At 31.8% G+C, this 21,839-nt stretch overlaps 1 protein-coding gene across 1 annotated transcript in view; it reads right to left on the bottom strand.

Annotated features, from left to right (window-relative positions):
- Nucleotides 1-5,454: 5,454 nt before the first annotated feature.
- The window catches only part of LOC100377914 (equilibrative nucleobase transporter 1-like), a 34,893-nt gene continuing 18,508 nt past the window's right edge, over nucleotides 5,455-21,839 (bottom strand). The window contains exons 6-11 of the mRNA XM_085500894.1: nucleotides 19,855-19,908; nucleotides 18,331-18,558; nucleotides 15,223-15,410; nucleotides 8,504-8,577; nucleotides 7,604-7,727; nucleotides 5,455-7,204 (exon numbers count right to left, since the gene is read on the bottom strand). Coding sequence (XP_085357020.1) covers nucleotides 7,061-7,204; nucleotides 7,604-7,727; nucleotides 8,504-8,577; nucleotides 15,223-15,410; nucleotides 18,331-18,558; nucleotides 19,855-19,908 — 812 coding nt within the window. The 3' untranslated portion in view covers nucleotides 5,455-7,060. The remainder of the gene's footprint in view (nucleotides 7,205-7,603; nucleotides 7,728-8,503; nucleotides 8,578-15,222; nucleotides 15,411-18,330; nucleotides 18,559-19,854; nucleotides 19,909-21,839) is intronic.

The raw sequence follows: 21,839 nt of genomic DNA, 5'->3' as shown, positions 1-21,839 counted from the left end.
GATGCGAATTCTTAAGGACACCGTCGCAAACCATCCCACTATTTGCAACCATGACAAAGCTATGTTGTGGTCTGCCTTTACACTGGCGTTCTTCGGCTTCTTGAGAGTCAGCAAATTGTTCGCACCCGCGTCAACCACCTTTGACCCACAATGCACTTTACTGGCGGCAAACATCACTTGCAACACAGACCTCGTCATTGCGCTCAAGGCTTCTGAGACAGACCCATTCCGCCGGGGATGTAACATCATCATCGCACCCTCACAGTCATCGGTCTGCGCTGTGCAGGCATACCAGGCGTACAAAGCACTACATAGTTCCGTCGCTCACCTACCTGCATTCCAGTTCGCCAACAGTACTTTCCTCACGTGGCAAGCTGTTAGCAACCACATTCAAGACCTTCTCACTCGCGCATCTGTGCCAGATGTTAACTGTTACACTACTCACAGTTTCCGCAGTGGTGCAGCCATGACAGCTGCCGACGCAAATCTCCCGGACTGGTTGATCAAGGCACTGGGCAGGTGGCGCAGCGACGCCTACCAGACTTACATTAGCACACCCCCCAGCATTATCCGATCAGGTCCGGGTCACTTGTCCATTGCTGACTGCTCTTCTTTTAACTGTATCTTCGTCATTTGTTTTGAGATTTCATATCGATCTAACTATGCTTTGTTTTATCTTATCGCGATAGACTTTGTAATTTTATCGGTTTCTTTAGCGTGTTTCTTTTTCTTGTTTACAGTATGTTCGTTATGTTGCTGTGCAAGTTTTTCAATTTTTTTTTTTTTTGGTAAATTATCAGTTAGTTTTACTCTTCGTGTAAAGCCCATCTCCCGCAACACATCATCCTGCCTTTAAATTTGGGGGTTTCCACCACAGACCAAGCAGACTTTACAAGGGTACCCACGATGTCCATCCACCTGGGGTTGTGAGTCGATCTGCAGGCTCCCGCCAGGGGGACGCCAGCCATGACGCCAGCCATGACGCCCGCCTGTACAGTCTCTGCTGGTGGAAGGTACCACACGCTCAGCGTCATGATGCAATTCAAAGGCGAGTCGCATCATTGAGCTGTTCGCTGCGACGCCTGCGGCCGCAATTTGCTCCCCCTTCCACTTTTGCCAAAACCTTGTGTCTTGTGTCATTTATTGAAGCATTAATAGTGAAAATAACTTCATGTTTCATCTTGAATTTCAATGTACCCCCACATCATCAATTATACTTATCCATGCATAACATACACAAATACGTTTCCTCTTACGTGATATGCCCTTCCAGTGACCATTGCCACAATTACTAAACTGTCATAGATTCCACTTCTCCTATCCACCTAGTAACTGTCACTGCCCTCTGCACAGTATATGTATGTACCTTGGGTGGACTTCTTTCAGATTTTTTCATTGGGTAATGATATTTTCAATCCAACTTATTCTGTGCTGTACATGAAACCATATTGCTTTCTGACTACACATCACAAATAGCAAAGCTTATATCAGCTGACATGCTTCTTATTGGGTCAGTGCAATTGGTTTAGTAGAGAATGTGTTTAGCTACCTTCAAAGTTTCTTATCAAGCTATTGTTTGTGTCACCTGTTGACTATTCAGTAAACCTTATGTCAGATTAGTTAATTTCGTGGCGATGTTTTCAATTCTCTATTTTAAACAAATATCTTTGGTAAAAAATGTGATTTTCAACTTCTTCCTGAAAACTACATGTACCAGCTCAATTGCTTTGATACTTTGTATGTACCTTGAGTTAGACCTAAGTCAGATTTGTTCATTTCTTGGTAATCCTGAACAGCCAAATTAATATATGTTGCACATGCATGGGTAATCTTGTTACACTGTTCAGGGGGGTCTAAACCACATTTTCTGAAAGTTTTTGGTCTTTGTTTTCACCATGATGTTGCCATGCGTTGAGAATGCCTAGATGTCTGCCCCCCAAGAATAAATATCGCTGCACACAGTGGAAGCTGTATTGGCTTGGATGTCAGGGCAATACAGAGACGATATCAAGACATCATGCAACTCACAAATATTCAGACCAAAGCTATTCAAGCTATACTTAGTTCCGAGTCATTGTTTGTCACACTAGAAATCATTATGTTATTATGCTTTACCAGCCTTTGGACCATCGAGTGTGGTCACTAGTATTGTCACTTCTGTTGAGTATTATAGAAGAGTTGGTGTTATACCTCACAGCTCATGTCACTGCAACATATATTGACAGAAATGAAGATCAGACATTAGAAATGCAAAGCCCCAAGCGCTTTTTTGGCAGTCATTTGTAACAAAGCTCTCTATTGGTCGGTAAACTTTCTATCGCGCAACCATGTGACATACGCGGTTATGAATGGAATTACTGCATGAGGTTGGAGGGGAAGGAATGTCCAAACAGAACAACACCGTGCACGCAGATGATGGGGTATATAGATGTAGATAAATAATAATTATATGGTTTTGGTGGGATCTATAAAATCTGGAAATCTATTGATCGGTTTTGTCATTGTCAGGGCATTGTTATGAAGGCCGAAATCGAACTAAGGCCCAACGTATAAATGAATAAATACTGGACCATGAGGTATATCTAATACAAATGCATAGTAAATTTAATACGAAATTGGTACACAGAATATTACAGAATGGGTGTATGTCATTAACGACAAAATGTACTACTGCAAAATGCATATATTGAATATGATAAAATAACTGGAAGGCTACAAGCAAAATGCTGGAGCATAACAAGATTTATAATACATACAATTCCACCGTTAATGTCAATAAATACTCATCTGAAAAGTCAATAGTCCCAGCTTACCAAGACCCCAGATACAATTATGAATAGACGACACGAAAACAATACAATATTATACGATTTCGTCCAAAGGCCACACGTGATGATTCACCGTCCAAGTATAGAGATATACGTGACGAAGACAAACGCCTTATAACGGATCAATTGCGGTTAATCCTAAGCACACAGTAATCCTGACGAAACAGTAATTAACGAACCACCATTATTGCAAACTCTGCATACACAATACACATGTTCAATTGAACAACATTTCAGTTCTCACTTGCACGTGACAATTACAAAAAAGGCAATTACATTAACTCAGTTATAAACTCTCACCAGAACCTATGCAGTACCATGCCAGGAGTCAGTCTCGTTGATATGTCAAATGCACACTTTTTGTTTTTCTTACCAATCTGCCACACTTCTCAAACTCAATTTGCATAACAATTCGTTCTCTATCGCAAACATAGAATAACAGTTATGTAGATTCAGTTTTATCCTGACAGTCGTCAAGTCTTTTATATATTTGTCAAGTCTTTTACATATTCTTGCCTGCAGCAAGTACAGTAATTTGCATATGACAAGATATGTATTTGATTGCTGTGTGCAAGGCAAGGCACACAATGGGAGTCATCTGTGTATGTATCTGTTTTTATGGATGTCTGTATATGTATGTTTGTTCCATCAATATCTCGAAAACAAATCATTAGATTTCAATGATCCTTTGTGATAATGCACAGACCTGATAAGGTTTCAGTGGAAATCTGTGCATGTTACTGATATATAACATTGTTAAACACCATCCTATTCCCCATTTTTTGTTGGCAAACCCTGTTGAGCAAAAGACCAATTGGCCTATTTTTTAAAGTAGAAAGGCTGAATCCAAACATCAACAAGAATGTTCATTACATTGTACATTTTCTCTGCAGATCAATGTCATGTGAGTGAAATGATGTCAGCAGTTGTAACATCATGTCAAGTCAAGTACATGTATTCTACTGAAGATACAAATTCTTATGCAGCAAGGTGGCATAATGTCACTGATGTGCCAACTAAGCTGAAATCCATGTGGAATTACCAGCCAGCAAGTATCGCACAAGGAAGTCTATTCTGGGGAAGTAATGCAGCGTATAACAGTGGTGGTTATATTGCTGATCTGGGTACATCTTCAGTTGAAGCAGCTTTTGTTGTAGATGAGATCTTTGAATCAGAGTGGCTGGATACAAAGACGCGAGCTCTTTTTATTGAGTTTACTGTTTACAGTCCATCCACTAATATCATCAGTGCAGCAGTGTTTTTGTTAGAAGTATCACCCATTGGCAGTATAACTACAAGTTTTGAGTTACTGACTAGTCCTTATTATAAATACACAATTGGTATACACTTATTTATCATAGTTTGCGAGATAGGTTATGTATTCATATTAATACATATGATATATATTGAAATCGTTGAGCTCAAACAACAAGGTGTTCAATACTTCCGCAGTTTTTGGAGCATTTTTGATACAGTTGTCATTTTCTTCTCCCTGGTTACGATGGGAGTTTTCATTTCCCGGGTTGTGGTGTCTTACATTGCAGTTGAGAAGTACCAATCTGACATAACAGCGTTTACTAGTTTCTTTCCTGCAGCATTTTTAGATCAGGTTTTTGGTTACTTTATGTGCTGTCTGGTAATGCTGTCCATGCTGAGAATGCTGAAAATAATGCGTAGTAACAGCAGTATATACCTGATACAGAGGACTTTCAGCAATGCTGCTGCTGAGATCATCAGCTTCACTGTAATCCTTTTTATTCTGCTAGCAGCTTATGGACAGTTTTGCTCTATAGCATTTAGTAGAACCGTGGCTGATTTGAATGGTTTAGGCAACATTGCAGGATCATTGCTAAGTCTTATTCTGGGAGAGTATGACCTTGAACAATTATTTACAGAGAACAGATTCTTAGGACGTGTTTTCTATCTAGTGTTTATTTGTAATGTGCCATTGACGTTAATGTCTGTGTATACTACTATGATGATTAGAACGTTTTTGTATGCCTCTCACCACAGAAAACATTCAGAAGACTCTGACGTGTTTCTTTTACTTATGTTCCAAATCACATGTGGCAAATTATTTAAGCCAGAAATATCTTATGGTGATGAGGATAGTGACAATGAGTAATAAGTATTCAAACACTTTTTGTACACTAGAATACTGCTTTGCTATACTGAATATGAGAGTTATTCTAGTGAAATATACAAACCACTTTGTTATATTAAATATCCTTTATAATAAGAATCAAAACAACAATTTTGTCTAGATATACTTATTGTCTTCACATTCACATTATTTTGTTGTAAAACTTGTATCTGGACAACAAGGTACTTTGTGTCAAAAAAATTTCAAAATCTGTCATTTTGCAGTATTACATTGAGTATCTTCCTCCTACCTTATTAGGAAATACAAACTCTAAATATTGGACAATTATGCCATATTTCCAAGATGGCGGACATGTTTCAAAATACAATTTATAGTGAGAAAGTTTTGCTCAGTTCTGGGATTGTTACACCAAAGGTTCAGGAAGACATATAATAATGGGGTTATTACAAAAATATTGCATATTTTGCAGTATTTTTGTAATAACTTCATATAATAATACTCTTTATTGCATCATAAGGAATGTACATTTCATTTTTAGTTAGTTTAATTATAATATGTATTTGACTGAAGTGTAATAACAGCCAACTTGTGATGAGAGTGCCCCATATATACACATGTAGAGAACAAAACAATGTTTTGAATAGTTTTAATAAGGCTTATAAATGACCAGAGAAGAACTCCAAATCTGACATTGCAATAAGTAAAAAATACAACTTGTCATGTACTTGTCAATTAGTAAATAAATATGTATGCCCTGAGAAACAAATGCCCGTTAGTAGTATGGATTCACTGTCATTGCAAGGAATGCAACAAATGCACTGAGAAAAGTTAAATGCTCTACAAATTCGTGGTATTTTGGGAAGTGAAAGTTATATCAAATCAAAAGGAGGAGAGGATCTCTAAACTTGTTTTCATGGAAACAATGACTGATTTCCCTCTTAGTGTTAAGCCCTACTCTAGTGTACATTTTGAATTGAAAAATTGGCAAGATACATACAATTGAGATGCCTATTTCAAAAACTAGTTTGGATACCTGCAGTAACAGGGAATAACTTTAGTGAGCATTTTGAGTGAGTGAGCAACATCCATCCTTGAATCAGAAGCTCAATTATTGGACAAAATACATTTAAATAGTAAAATAACCCAATTAGTTAAATATGAATTTATGTGCACCACTGTTTTGGGAGGTATGACTGTTATTGCACTTTGTAGTGAAATAAAATGCACTTATTAATTTACAAAAGAACCCAAATCTTAAAATTTTTAGATTACTGATCATATTAACTGACACTGAGTCAATGCTTTCACTGTATAATCAGAAAAAAAATAGTTATGCAAAATTTATGTGGCTTTTTTTTTCTCAACATTTTTGGAAACTATAATTGTAAATATTACATGTGTTACTGAATTTATGATAAATTGATCATAATACTTTACCCAACAGTTTGCAAAATAAAGATTTTCATTCATACTATTCAAATTGTATTTGTCTTGTTTCAAAAAGAAAAGGTATAATGGCCATCCTGAGTACATAATGTTTATTGTATTACTAACAATGCTGCTCTCTGCTACCCATGCATGCAATGAAAAATACAAACACAGACACATGGGATTGATCCATTTCAAAACAACCAGTTCACATGTATATTGCTTTGTCCCACTGAATGAATATTCAGTAGTTGCAAGCTATTGCTGCTATGGCCTCAAGTTTATCATAATTAAATGTAGTCATACAGCAATATTGAACTTTACATCCATATTGCATTGTTAACAAATTATTAATAGATATTAAAATAATTACTGGTACCATATTAGCTCTATTAATAGCACATGCACTTACATTAATTACACAGGTGTTTCCAGGGTCAATAAAACAAATGTGATTGTTGATTTATATGTGTACAGTATTAGACATCAAGTATGCCGTAATAATGCTTGTTCCACACGAATCGTGATCGCTGTAGTGAATAATAATCCAACTTAAAACCTGCCATATAACTCTGCACCAAGGAAAAATATACTTGTTAAGTGTCAGTGCATAGGTAATAGTTGAGCTCAGTAAGTGGAAAAAGTTATCCCCTAGTGTACCCAAAATATTTACATAATCGCCATCTTTGACCATATAGTCTTATGTATACATGTCTTTTCTCGTTGCTTGTAATGGTTTCTTATTTTCTTCTATTCTCTCCTTTATTTCTCGATCACAATAAGACCATACATATATTGGGTGTACATGGGCCAGCATAGTACACACTAAAATGGCCAAATTAATCTGAAAAAAAATATAGTTCTTGAGATGAATACACTATTCTTATTAGTTATGCACACTAGCAATAAAATACTTCTGTGGTGTCAGTCCATAAACAAATAGTGGTTTTTATCCAATCATATTTGCTCCATTCAAAGTACATGTAAACCAACAATTGGTTTGATGAATGGTGTATTAAGTTACCTAGTCCTTATTTTGCTTATGTGAATATCGTTGTGTTAATGTCATGTTTGTTGTGATATGTCTTGATCACTGGATACTTGTATAGAGGTAGTATGGACGACATTGTGTAGTACCTCGGTAGAAACAAATTGAGTACACACCCCTTGAATACATGCCAGCTTTTTCCAGATGAGTACCACAAGCAATCCCAAGTTCATTGGTAAAACAAAATTTACTCACATAAAAAGGGTTTGAATGTTGCATATTTTGTGATGCTTTGAATAATGGGCTTTGTAACAATGTGACTATACCAGCAACAAAGTATGTCACTCCATAGAACTTTCCATAATGGTTCTGCGGGAACCTGAAATGTAAATAAATTCATTCTATGTAAAAATTCAATCTATTAAATAGAGGTGAACACAATGATCACAATTTTGCTTTTCATAAGAATTACACGAGTTGGATGCATATCTTCAACTTTTGTTTTTACCTAATACCAAATATTTGTTTTTGAAAAAGAAATGTCTAAACAGATGTTTTGGAACTATTTTAGAAATCCATGTTAAAGAATTATTTTATTCAAAGAATAGTATTTATCAAAATTTTCTAATAATTCATGACAATCCTAGGCACCAATCTCGCATGTTAAAGTTGTAATGTCAGCAAAAATTTGTTGAAAGCCCATTATCTGTATATATGTTTTATAGTGAAATAAACTTCATTCTTTCATTCATTCAATTTTGAATAACTTGACCAAAAATCAAATATGAAAATTACAGCTCTTGTGAGTTTTTACACTTCAAAACCTGGAACTTTGCACCGATTGTTGACAGTTATTTGTTGTCTCCACTATGATAAATTCCATCATGCGTTGCTGTTGTATTTTTTTGATAACCAATTATCCACAACTAACCTAAGAAGTACTTAAAGTTCAATATATGCTTGCATAGTGTGTTAACAAGCAACATTGGTGTTCTAATCGTGTGCATCTCAGACTAATCTTTATTCTGTAATATAGTTCATAAATGATGTGCAGTGATCACAGATTTAATAGCCAATCTTAGTAGTATTAGTTTTATTACAGTGTGTCTATTGGTATTTAGTTGTGATGTATTATAGAGAGTTGTCCATACTTACGCCATACCAATGAATGAAGACAGTACACCATGTATAAAACCTCGTTGTATCGTCACTAAAACAAATGTCAATATCTGTAATGGAATGTATGCATGTATATTATTCTATTTGTTGAACATCTTATAATTCTTTACAGTGTAATTTACTATTGCAATATATAGTGACATCATTGCTAATATTTTTCAAGATCCGACCCTAAAAAGCTGTGTGTATATGTCATTTCTTGTAATACTCGTCTTGGAAGAACAATCATTTACTTGCTGTCCACCATGTATATGCTTGTTTTAGTTGCAAATTAACCCGTATAAATGAGCCACTAAGGGTCTGTCAGAAAATGTGCGCCTCTAGTGACGAAGCAGAAGTGCATTTATGCAAGTCAACTTGCACTTGTATTTGGTAATGGTGATATTAATAATAACCTCTTGTTCATTCTAATATAGTATATTTATTCTATTATGTTATATGTCTTACCTATACTTGTATTATTGGTATCAGAATTATGTTATATGTCTTATCTATACTTGTATTATTAGTATCAGAATTATGTTATATGTCTTACCTATACTTGTATTATTGGTATCAGAATTATGTTATATGTCTTACCTATACTTGTATTATTAGTATCAGAATTATGTTATATGTCTTACCTATACTTGTATTATTGGTATCAGAATTATGTTATATGTCTTACCTATACTTGTATTATTGGTATCAGAATTATGTTATATGTCTTACCTATACTTGTATTATTAGTATCAGAATTATGTTATATGTCTTACCTGTACTTGTATTATTAGTATCAGAATTATGTTATATGTCTTACCTATACTTGTATTATTGGTATCAGAATTATGTTATATGTCTTACCTATACTTGTATTATTGGTATCAAAATTATGTTATATGCCTTATTTATACTTGTATTATTGGTATCAGAATTATGTTATATGTCTTACCTATACTTGTATTATTAGTATCAGAATTATGTTATATGTCTTACCTATACTTGTATTATTGGTATCAGAATTATGTTATATGTCTTACCTATACTTGTATTATTGGTATCAAAATTATGTTATATGCCTTATTTATACTTATATTATTGGTATCAGAATTATGTTATATGTCTTACCTATACTTGTATTATTGGTATCAGAATTATGTTATATGTCTTACCTATACTTGTATTATTGGTATCAGAATTATGTTATATGTCTTACCTATACTTGTATTATTAGTATCAGAATTATGTTATATGTCTTACCTATACTTGTATTATTGGTATCAGAATTATGTTATATGTCTTACCTGTACTTGTATTATTGGTATCAGAATTATGTTATATGTCTTATCTATACTTGTATTATTGGTATCAGAATTATGTTATATGTCTTACCTATACTTGTATTATTGGTATCAGAATTATGTTATATGTCTTACCTATACTTGTATTATTGGTATCAGAATTATGTTATATGTCTTACCTGTACTTGTATTATTGGTATCAGAATTATGTTATATGTCTTATCTATACTTGTATTATTGGTATCAGAATTATGTTATATGTCTTACCTATACTTGTATTATTGGTATCAGAATTATGTTATATGTCTTACCTATACTTGTATTATTGGTATCAGAATTATGTTATATGTCTTACCTATACTTGTATTATTGGTATCAGAATTATGTTATATGTCTTATCTATACTTGTATTATTGGTATCAGAATTATGTTATATGTCTTACCTATACTTGTATTATTGGTATCAGAATTATGTTATATGTCTTACCTATACTTGTATTATTGGTATCAGAATTATGTTATATGTCTTACCTGTACTTGTATTATTAGTATCAGAATTATGTTATATGTCTTACCTATACTTGTATTATTGGTATCAGAATTATGTTATATGTCTTACCTGTACTTGTATTATTAGTATCAGAATTATGTTATATGTCTTACCTATACTTGTATTATTGGTATCAGAATTATGTTATATGTCTTACCTGTACTTGTATTATTAGTATCAGAATTATGTTATATGTCTTACCTATACTTGTATTATTGGTATCAGAATTATGTTATATGTCTTACCTGTACTTGTATTATTAGTATCAGAATTATGTTATATGTCTTACCTATACTTGTATTATTAGTATCAGAATTATGTTATATGTCTTATCTATACTTGTATTATTAGTATCAGAATTATGTTATATGTCTTACCTATACTTGTATTATTAGTATCAGAATTATGTTATATGTCTTACCTATACTTGTATTATTAGTATCAGAATTATGTTATATGTCTTACCTATACTTGTATTATTAGTATCAGAATTATGTTATATGTCTTACCTATACTTGTATTATTAGTATCAGAATTATGTTATATGTCTTATCTATACTTGTATTATTGGTATCAGAATTATGTTATATGTCTTACCTATACTTGTATTATTAGTATCAGAATTATGTTATATGTCTTACCTATACTTGTATTATTAGTATCAGAATTATGTTATATGTCTTACCTATACTTGTATTATTAGTATCAGAATTATGTTATATGTCTTATCTATACTTGTATTATTAGTATCAGAATTATGTTATATGTCTTACCTATACTTGTATTATTAGTATCAGAATTATGTTATATGTCTTACCTATACTTGTATTATTAGTATCAGAATTATATTATATGTCTTACCTGTACTTGTATTATTGGTATCAGAATTATGTTATATGTCTTACCTATACTTGTATTATTGGTATCAGAATTATGTTATATGTCTTACCTATACTTGTATTATTGGTATCAGAATTATGTTATATGTCTTACCTATACTTGTATTATTAGTATCAGAATTATGTTATATGTCTTACCTGTACTTGTATTATTAGTATCAGAATTATGTTATATGTCTTACCTGTACTTGTATTATTGGTATCAGAATTATGTTATATGTCTTACCTATACTTGTATTATTAGTATCAGAATTATGTTATATGTCTTACCTATACTTGTATTATTGCTATCAGAATTATGTTATATGTCTTACCTATACTTGTATTATTGGTATCAGAATTATGTTATATGTCTTACCTATACTTGTATTATTAGTATCAGAATTATGTTATATGTCTTACCTATACTTGTATTATTGGTATCAGAATTATGTTATATGTCTTACCTATACTTGTATTATTAGTATCAGAATTATGTTATATGTCTTACCTATACTTGTATTATTGGTATCAGAATTATGTTATATGTCTTACCTATACTTGTATTATTGGTATCAGAATTATGTTATATGTCTTACCTATACTTGTATTATTGGTATCAGAATTATGTTATATGTCTTATCTATACTTGTATTATTGGTATCAGAATTATGTTATATGTCTTACCTGTACTTGTATTATTGGTATCAGAATTATGTTATATGTCTTACCTATACTTGTATTATTGGTATCAGAATTATGTTATATGTCTTACCTATACTTGTATTATTGGTATCAGAATTATGTTATATGTCTTACCTATACTTGTATTATTAGTATCAGAATTATGTTATATGTCTTACCTATACTTGTATTATTAGTATCAGAATTATGTTATATGTCTTACCTATACTTGTATTATTGGTATCAGAATTATGTTATATGTCTTACCTATACTTGTATTATTGGTATCAAAATTATGTTATATGCCTTACCTATACTTGTATTATTAGTATCAGAATTATGTTATATGTCTTACCTATACTTGTATTATTAGTATCAGAATTATGTTATATGTCTTACCTATACTTGTATTATTAGTATCAGAATTATGTTATATGTCTTACCTGTACTTGTATTATTGGTATCAGAATTATGTTATATGTCTTACCTATACTTGTATTATTGGTATCAGAATTATGTTATATGTCTTACCTATACTTGTATTATTAGTATCAGAATTATGTTATATGTCTTACCTATACTTGTATTATTGGTATCAGAATTATGTTATATGTCTTACCTATACTTGTATTATTGGTATCAGAATTATGTTATATGTCTTACCTGTACTTGTATTATTGGTATCAGAATTATGTTATATGTCTTACCTATACTTGTATTATTGGTATCAGAATTATGTTATATGTCTTACCTATACTTGTATTATTGGTATCAGAATTATGTTATATGTCTTACCTATACTTGTATTATTGGTATCAGAATTATGTTATATGTCTTACCTATACTTGTATTATTGGTATCAGAATTATGTTATATGTCTTACCTATACTTGTATTATTAGTATCAGAATTATGTTATATGTCTTACCTATACTTGTATTATTAGTATCAGAATTATGTTATATGTCTTACCTATACTTGTATTATTGGTATCAGAATTATGTTATATGCCTTATCTATACTTGTATTATTGGTATCAGAATTATGTTATATGTCTTACCTATACTTGTATTATTAGTATCAGAATTATGTTATATGTCTTACCTGTACTTGTATTATTGGTATCAGAATTATGTTATATGTCTTATCTATACTTGTATTATTGGTATCAGAATTATGTTATATGTCTTACCTATACTTGTATTATTGGTATCAGAATTATGTTATATGTCTTACCTATACTTGTATTATTGGTATCAGAATTATGTTATATGTCTTATCTATACTTGTATTATTGGTATCAGAATTATGTTATATGTCTTACCTATACTTGTATTATTGGTATCAGAATTATGTTATATGTCTTACCTGTACTTGTATTATTGGTATCAGAATCATGTTATATGTCTTATCTATACTTGTATTATTGGTATCAGAATTATGTTATATGTCTTATCTATACTTGTATTATTGGTATCAGAATTATGTTATATGTCTTACCTATACTTGTATTATTGGTATCAGAATTATGTTATATGTCTTACCTGTACTTGTATTATTGGTATCAGAATCATGTTATATGTCTTACCTATACTTGTATTATTGGTATCAGAATTATGTTATATGTCTTACCTATACTTGTATTATTGGTATCAGAATTATGTTATATGTCTTACCTGTACTTGTATTATTGGTATCAGAATTATGTTATATGTCTTACCTATACTTGTATTATTGGTATCAGAATTATGTTATATGTCTTACTTGTACTTGTATTATTGGTATCAGAATTATGTTATATGTCTTACCTATACTTGTATTATTGGTATCAGAATTATGTTATATGTCTTACCTGTACTTGTATTATTGGTATCAGAATTATGTTATATGTCTTACCTATACTTGTATTATTGGTATCAGAATTATGTTATATGTCTTACCTATACTTGTATTATTGGTATCAGAATTATGTTATATGTCTTACCTGTACTTGTATTATTGGTATCAGAATTATGTTATATGTCTTACCTATACTTGTATTATTGGTATCAGAATTATGTTATATGTCTTACCTATACTTGTATTATTGGTATCAGAATTATGTTATATGTCTTATCTATACTTGTATTATTAGTATCAGAATTATGTTATATGTCTTACCTGTACTTGTATTATTGGTATCAGAATTATGTTATATGTCTTACCTATACTTGTATTATTGGTATCAGAATTATGTTATATGTCTTACCTATACTTGTATTATTAGTATCAGAATTATGTTATATGTCTTACCTGTACTTGTATTATTGGTATCAGAATTATGTTATATGTCTTACCTGTACTTGTATTATTGGTATCAGAATTATGTTATATGTCTTACCTGTACTTGTATTATTGGTATCAGAATTATGTTATATGTCTTACCTGTACTTGTATTATTGGTATCAGAATTATGTTATATGTCTTACCTGTACTTGTATTATTGGTATCAGAATTATGTTATATGTCTTACCTATACTTGTATTATTGGTATCAGAATTATGTTATATGTCTTATCTATACTTGTATTATTAGTATCAGAATTATGTTATATGTCTTACCTATACTTGTATTATTGGTATCAGAATTATGTTATATGTCTTACCTATACTTGTATTATTGGTATCAGAATTATGTTATATGTCTTACCTATACTTGTATTATTGGTATCAGAATTATGTTATATGTCTTACCTATACTTGTATTATTAGTATCAGAATTATGTTATATGTCTTACCTGTACTTGTATTATTAGTATCAGAATTATGTTATATGTCTTATCTATACTTGTATTATTGGTATCAGAATTATGTTATATGTCTTACCTGTACTTGTATTATTAGTATCAGAATTATGTTATATGTCTTACCTATACTTGTATTATTGGTATCAGAATTATGTTATATGTCTTACCTGTACTTGTATTATTGGTATCAGAATTATGTTATATGTCTTACCTATACTTGTATTATTGGTATCAGAATTATGTTATATGTCTTACCTATACTTGTATTATTAGTATCAGAATTATGTTATATGTCTTACCTGTACTTGTATTATTAGTATCAGAATTATGTTATATGTCTTACCTATACTTGTATTATTGGTATCAGAATTATGTTATATGTCTTACCTGTACTTGTATTATTGGTATCAGAATTATGTTATATGTCTTACCTATACTTGTATTATTGGTATCAGAATTATGTTATATGTCTTACCTATACTTGTATTATTAGTATCAGAATTATGTTATATGTCTTACCTGTACTTGTATTATTGGTATCAGAATTGTGAGCGAATATAGTACGGTATGTGAGGTTGTTATCATGAGAGCCGTGATAGAAGCAAATAGAGGAGTATCACTTTTAGAGTCCATCACCATGCCAACCAAAGGAGCCACAAACACCACTCCTAGTGATATGTAACCAAATAACGCAGTGTATTCATCTACTAAAAGATAGAAATGCATGCATATAAGTGTGCTTTAGTATTGTGACGTGTTACAGTAGATATCAACATAAATTAATATCAGGGAAACCACTATATGCCTATCACTCTTCTTTGCAATACTTCATTGTCAGCAGTATTTGTTAAAACGTTACCTTTGTCCATTACAAACAAAGATGCTCATTTGCATCTCGAAAGTACAGGATGCTCTAATAATTCACCATTTTCATATAGTGGAGACATTAAGATGCGCATACGAGAACGGATACGTCACCGCTTTGTGCATGACCTCCGCGCGAACCAATGACGTCATCGGTTGCCTGGTCGTACGGCAGTCGTTTTGAACGTGATCAAGGTGTCTGACTCGTAGTTGATTTCCGAGAGCTTTTCTCGCTGTCAATTTTGATTAATTTTCACTTACATTGATAAAACGTTTTATATTAGAGTGATTTTGTATATTTATGATAAAATAAAAAATATTGGATGCAGTTTAGCTGATATTTATACCCACTGAAAACGCATGACATTGATCTGCTGAAAGAGTTCGGCAAACAGGCCTGGGACCTCAGCAGAGAGTGGATGGAAATAGCGAGAGCTCTGTCAAATGTCTGTGAACTAACTACTAATTCTGATTCCGGACGTAAAATGACATAACAAATTATATTGGATGTTATGGTTGCCCAATGATAGACAGATTGACATGGTTCTGGTTTCAGTTACGTCCCCGTGGTGGACGCTTGTACTTAATAGTTTTCTGACACCCGGGAACGTAACGCAAACGAAATTAGAACATCACGTTACGTTCTCGTTACGTACGCAAATCTTAAACTCTCTAATATAAATGAAAACCTGACTTTTGAATTCAAATTCACATATCATCTACTCATTGTGTTTGAATCTAGGCGGTTCTAAAATTCGTTGAATATTTTCTGAAACAATTTTGTTCTGCTTTGTCCTTACATTTTCAGCTTTCTACCAGATGTCTTTGACATATATAATGATTTAATATTTATTGATTTTTTTTTCTGTTTTATTAACTATTCTCATTTTAATTAACCAATAAAAATTGTAATAACACTGTTTGTAATGTTTATTTGATATAAAAGTCGACACTGAAACGAATACATGCTGACATATTTACGTAACCACGCTGTATTTTTGTTAACGCTTTTCTTGTGTTCAGAACTCATACATTCACATAGACCAATGTTGTTTTGCTGTACTACGTGAAATACTTATTTTTACCAAACCTTTTCTTTTTTTCTTTTTTCTTTTATATAATGATTTAATATTTATCATCACCATGGCAACAGAATCCTCATCTTGACCATGAATAAAATAATACATATACGACTGGTTTTCGTCACTGCATGTATCATAGTACATTAGTTTGTATGGGTGGTATTCATCCGATAAGTGTCTGCTCGGTCAAGTTGTTTTCAATTATTTAAAACAAATACATGCATCATAAAACCTAGTTCATTATTTAACAAGCCATGCATGGCACAGTCCCCGTTAGTTATCACATTTAAGATATATAGTTTTGGAATATAACCATGTCAGGAATATGATTTTTTAACATTAAAATGATTGACATTTGTATCTGATCGTCAAACAAGTACTTGTCCATATTGAGAGATATTGCTCTGGAACAGCATTCAAAATCAGCCATTTTGAATACATGTATATGTATAACATGATGTATAACAAATATATAAAATTTGAATATAATCAGTCAAAGCATTTAAGAGATGTGGCTCTCGAAGCCCAATCATAAAAAACAAAATGGCCGCCAGTCAGCCATTTTGAATCTGATCTGAAAAATAAATGTGCATCAGAAACCTGTAATGTCTAATATATGTACCAAGTTTGAACAAAATCCATCTATAAATGCCAGAAATGCTTGATATTTGATGATTTTTTTAGCACAAAAATGGCCACCATTCGGCCATTTTCAATACGATCGTCAAACCAATATATCTGTCTATCTATGACATAATGTATAATGAATATTTAAAATTTGAACATAATCAGTGAAAGCAAGTCAGACATATGGCACGAAAACCACATTCATTAAAACAAAATGGCCACCAGTCGGCCATTTTGAATCTAATCTGAAAAAAAAAATATTTGCATCAAGGTCCCATAATGTTTAATGTATACACCAAGTTTGAACAAAATCCATCTGTAAACAGCCGAGAAATGCTTCATTTTTATGATTTTTTAGCACAAAAATGGCCGTCATTCGGCCATCTTGAATCAGATTGTAAAACAAAATGATGTGCATCAAGGTCCTATAATGTCTAACGTATATACCAATTTTGAACAAAATCCATCTGTAAACAGCTGAAAAATGTTTGATTTTAATGATTTTTAGCACAAAAATGGCCGCCATTCGGCCATCTTGAATCAGATCGTAAAACAAATTGACGTGCATATGTATAATATCATGTATGATGTATGTGTGAAGTTTGATTGTGATTGGTCCAGGCATTTTTAAGACGCACGCACGCACGGACACACGGAGGTCAAAACATAAGTCCCCGTTTTCGGACTGCGTCCGAACGGGGACTAAAAAACATGACATGATTCATCCCGAAATAAAAAGATTATAATGAAAATAGTCAGTGCATTATGATATTTTCATACAGGAAATTTGGAGTGCATGTGCACTAATGTTTTGATTACTTCATCTAATGAGTGCTACCTTGTCAGTACAGCTCTCTCATTTTATGATAAATCATCTTATATTTTTCCTATCATGTTAAAATATCAAACAATATTCTTTAAACATACTCAAATATATTGAATGTTATCAACATTGCCTTTGTAATGAATAACAAATGAAAACAAGAAAGCTGTTTCACATACCTACGGTACTATAGTAATTATATATTTCTAATTGTACCAGCCCCATACTTACCGATTTCCTTGTTGCCATCTGTAATATACCCTAAAAACGGATTAAGAGTGCCAATAAAATAATATTCCCGGAATGTCATCAATGATGACCAAACTAAAAACCAAAGAAACATTGGTGTTTTTATAGTTTGAAGGAATGATGCTATCTTGTCATTTTTAAAGTCAGTCTCCATGTTATTACTCAGTGGACTGTAAGTTTTCACTGGCATCTGGTGGAATATATTCAAATCTAAAAAAGAAAGCATGAGTGTACTAATTAATATTATTGTGGTTTCATTTCAGACATAGTCCATATATAAAGAAAAATTGAAATTACAAACCATACAGATTTGAAAATTATAGTAAACTCAGTAGACTATCTTTGTCCAATGCTGCACTAAAGCAGACTTCCATCTCATATCACTATTGAGCAAGGCGATCCATAAAAGCATAAATTAGCTTTCTATATAAACGGGTAAATGCTTTTGTACGGTTTTCAACGAACATAGTGCTTGCGCTACAGTCACAGGGTACCCCAACAGTTTACGAAAAGCTTTATTATAACTGACCCGAAGGGCATTAACAGTTAGTTGTTTTTCTATACATACACCATAACTGTCAGCAATACAAACTAGAACAGAATGTTTTAAATAACAAAAGTTTGACTTCGTGGCTACAGTTCTTAAATTTACGTAGCATGATGTTTGCCCTCACACAGAATAAACGTTTCTGACAATCAATGTCCGCATCGTCTTTCAGGTCACAAAGTTATTTTATATCCTAGATAATTAAACTGGTTCACAAAATCAACATTATTATTATATAAATACAATGGTGGACAAATGTTTAAAATCCAAGTGGTTGTCTGTATATAGTTTCATAAAACTTTTGACAAAACAGATGTTATTGCAATAGGATGATAATTGTCTGTGCTGGTAATATCTTCAATTTTATTTTTCAAGAGCGACACTATAACAACTTGCATCATAGACCGACGGATTAAAAATGTTGAATACATTTTAAAATAAATGAAATATTTTGTTGTTGATACATTATCTGTATTTCATTTTGAACTGAATCTACCCTGGTGTACAAATTCAATTTGAAAATGGAAAAAACTATCGTTATATATTTTGTGTATTTTACTTCAACATTCAACAATGTTGTCCATTTCATGAAGGTGTTCAGGGCTGGTCATATAACAGAATAAAGTTAGCACTATCAACAACATCCATATATACTACTTTTGATATCACAGGAATGCTTTATGGGTGCACTGTGTAACTTTGTGTGTACCAATAATGTGACATAGTAACTTTGTGTGTACCAATAAAGTGACATAGCAACTTTGTGTGTACCAATAAAGTGACATAGCAACTTTGTGTGTACCAATAAAGTGATATAGCAACTTTGTGTGTACCAATAAAGTGACATAGCAACTTTATGTGAAGATTTATTTATTAGTGTTGCAATAATCTCATCAGATGTAATATAGGGTGAAACATGTAGACAGATGTTTCAATTTGACAATAAGAATATTACAAACCTGAAGTAAAAAAACCTTCCTCACTTTTCAAATTACTGGAATTATGATTCATTTCTGGAAAGCAAATCAATCATTATGTTGAATACATATATTTACAGTAGACATCTTTGATTGCTGTATAACAAGCGACCTATTTCCTAAGTGTGGCACATTCACAGTTTCTTGTGGGAGAGGCTTTTGTCAAATGAATTTAGAAAGAGGCTTCTGGAAACCCAGTTTTTGGACAAGGCAATCTGCTTTTTTAAAAGGGTCTATTGTGTCTAGTATTATTAATCATGAAAATAGAAGCTTTAAAAATTTTGGATCAAATATTAACATTCCACAGTCGAGCAGAGTAAACAATCAACCACACAGTAACTTTCAATATAAGAATGGGCTAGATTAGATAAGTAACACGGCAGATGCAGTCACAATTATTCAGGATTCAACGCATGACGTTGACATTGACAACGCCGTACTATGAGATTTGCACAGACCCATACCCATAATTACCTTGTATTACTTCAATGCATAAGTGAAAGATTATTGGATATAAGTACAAAACTAGTGGGCTTATTTGCATTTTGTGATGTTAGTGAGAATGTTACTAAATATTAGATATTTATGGAATAGATACACAGACTAAACTCAAAATTCTCTTCTTCTTAACGGTGGTTTGATTGAATGTTTTTGTCATCGACCTCAGGCCTGAGTCATTCCCATAGCTAAATTGAGTTGGACTCGTGCAACTGTGTCAGAGGTATTCAAAATAAAAGTCCACATTAGTGCCAAACAATTATTTACATTCATGTGGCAGACATGGTACAAAGGGAAGCCAGATTATTTGTCCGATTCTTTCCTTTATTCTGCCTATGACATTTATATCAAATTTGAATAAAATCCAAGAAAAAAATGACATGCAAAGACCCATTATGTTTAATAGATATACCAAGTTTGAATGAAATATTTCTATGCAAAACCGAGAATCAGAATGTTAAGTGCTAAAATGTCCAATGTGAAGTTTGAATGAAATCGGCCCAGGCATGTGTGCGATACAGGTGTGAACGGACACACACTGCCTGTTACGTGTGTGTGTGATAAAAACTGGACATTTAATTGATATGTACACGCGACAAGAATGAATCAAGGCCGTATTTAGCCAATGATAACCCGATGTGAACTCATTATAATTGGACGGCATGTTACTAAATGACAGTTTTCATGTTTGTATTTTGCTTATTATTTATTTTCATATTATATTATTCTGGTGTAAGCAAATTCAAACGTACCACACATCAATCCAAAGGTATTGCAACGATCTACTTATAATAGATCCAAATATATTGTCGTTTTAATGAAATGCCTTATGTGTGTATGACATCATCAGCTACATGACATCCATCAACTTTCAAATATGTTGTTTTACATTGATCCAAGTGAACTAAATTCAAAATATCGGTTTTAAAATGTCCAGTTAAGCACTTTTTCACCAATAAAATGCTGACGTTTATCACAAATATCGTACAATATCCTTTGTCATATTTCACATTAATGCTACATAATAGCAAGAATCCATTACTAGGCAATCAAATATTATCAAAATATTTTGAACAATGGACCTATCAGCTTTACATACCATGCTATTAAGGAACTGCAACAAAACTGCTATAAAAATACATGGCTAGCTAGTCTAATTAAGATTAGTAAAATTTACAAAATTAACATTCAGTCTGTACAAAAACAAACTTTTTATCAGTTGGCCAAAGATCATTATGTAAATTCATGGCTTCAAGACATCAAAAGACCAGATTCAAAAATGAGAACATATTCTTTATTAAAAGATGACATTAGCACATCACCTTATTTATACCTGTTGAATAAGAGAGAGGAAATTAAGCTTATGTCTAAACTGAGACTTAGCAACCACAGATTAGAAATAGAGCTAGGACGTTACAAGAGACCAAAAACATCAGTTGACAACAGAGTTTGCAGGATGTGTAACATAC

Source organism: Saccoglossus kowalevskii, chromosome 6, assembly GCF_978046115.1.
Source record: "Saccoglossus kowalevskii chromosome 6, keSacKowa6.1, whole genome shotgun sequence".
Taxonomy (NCBI): domain Eukaryota; kingdom Metazoa; phylum Hemichordata; class Enteropneusta; family Harrimaniidae; genus Saccoglossus; species Saccoglossus kowalevskii.
Note: the sequence above shows the minus strand (reverse complement) of the source record. Positions and strands in the feature narration are given on the sequence as shown.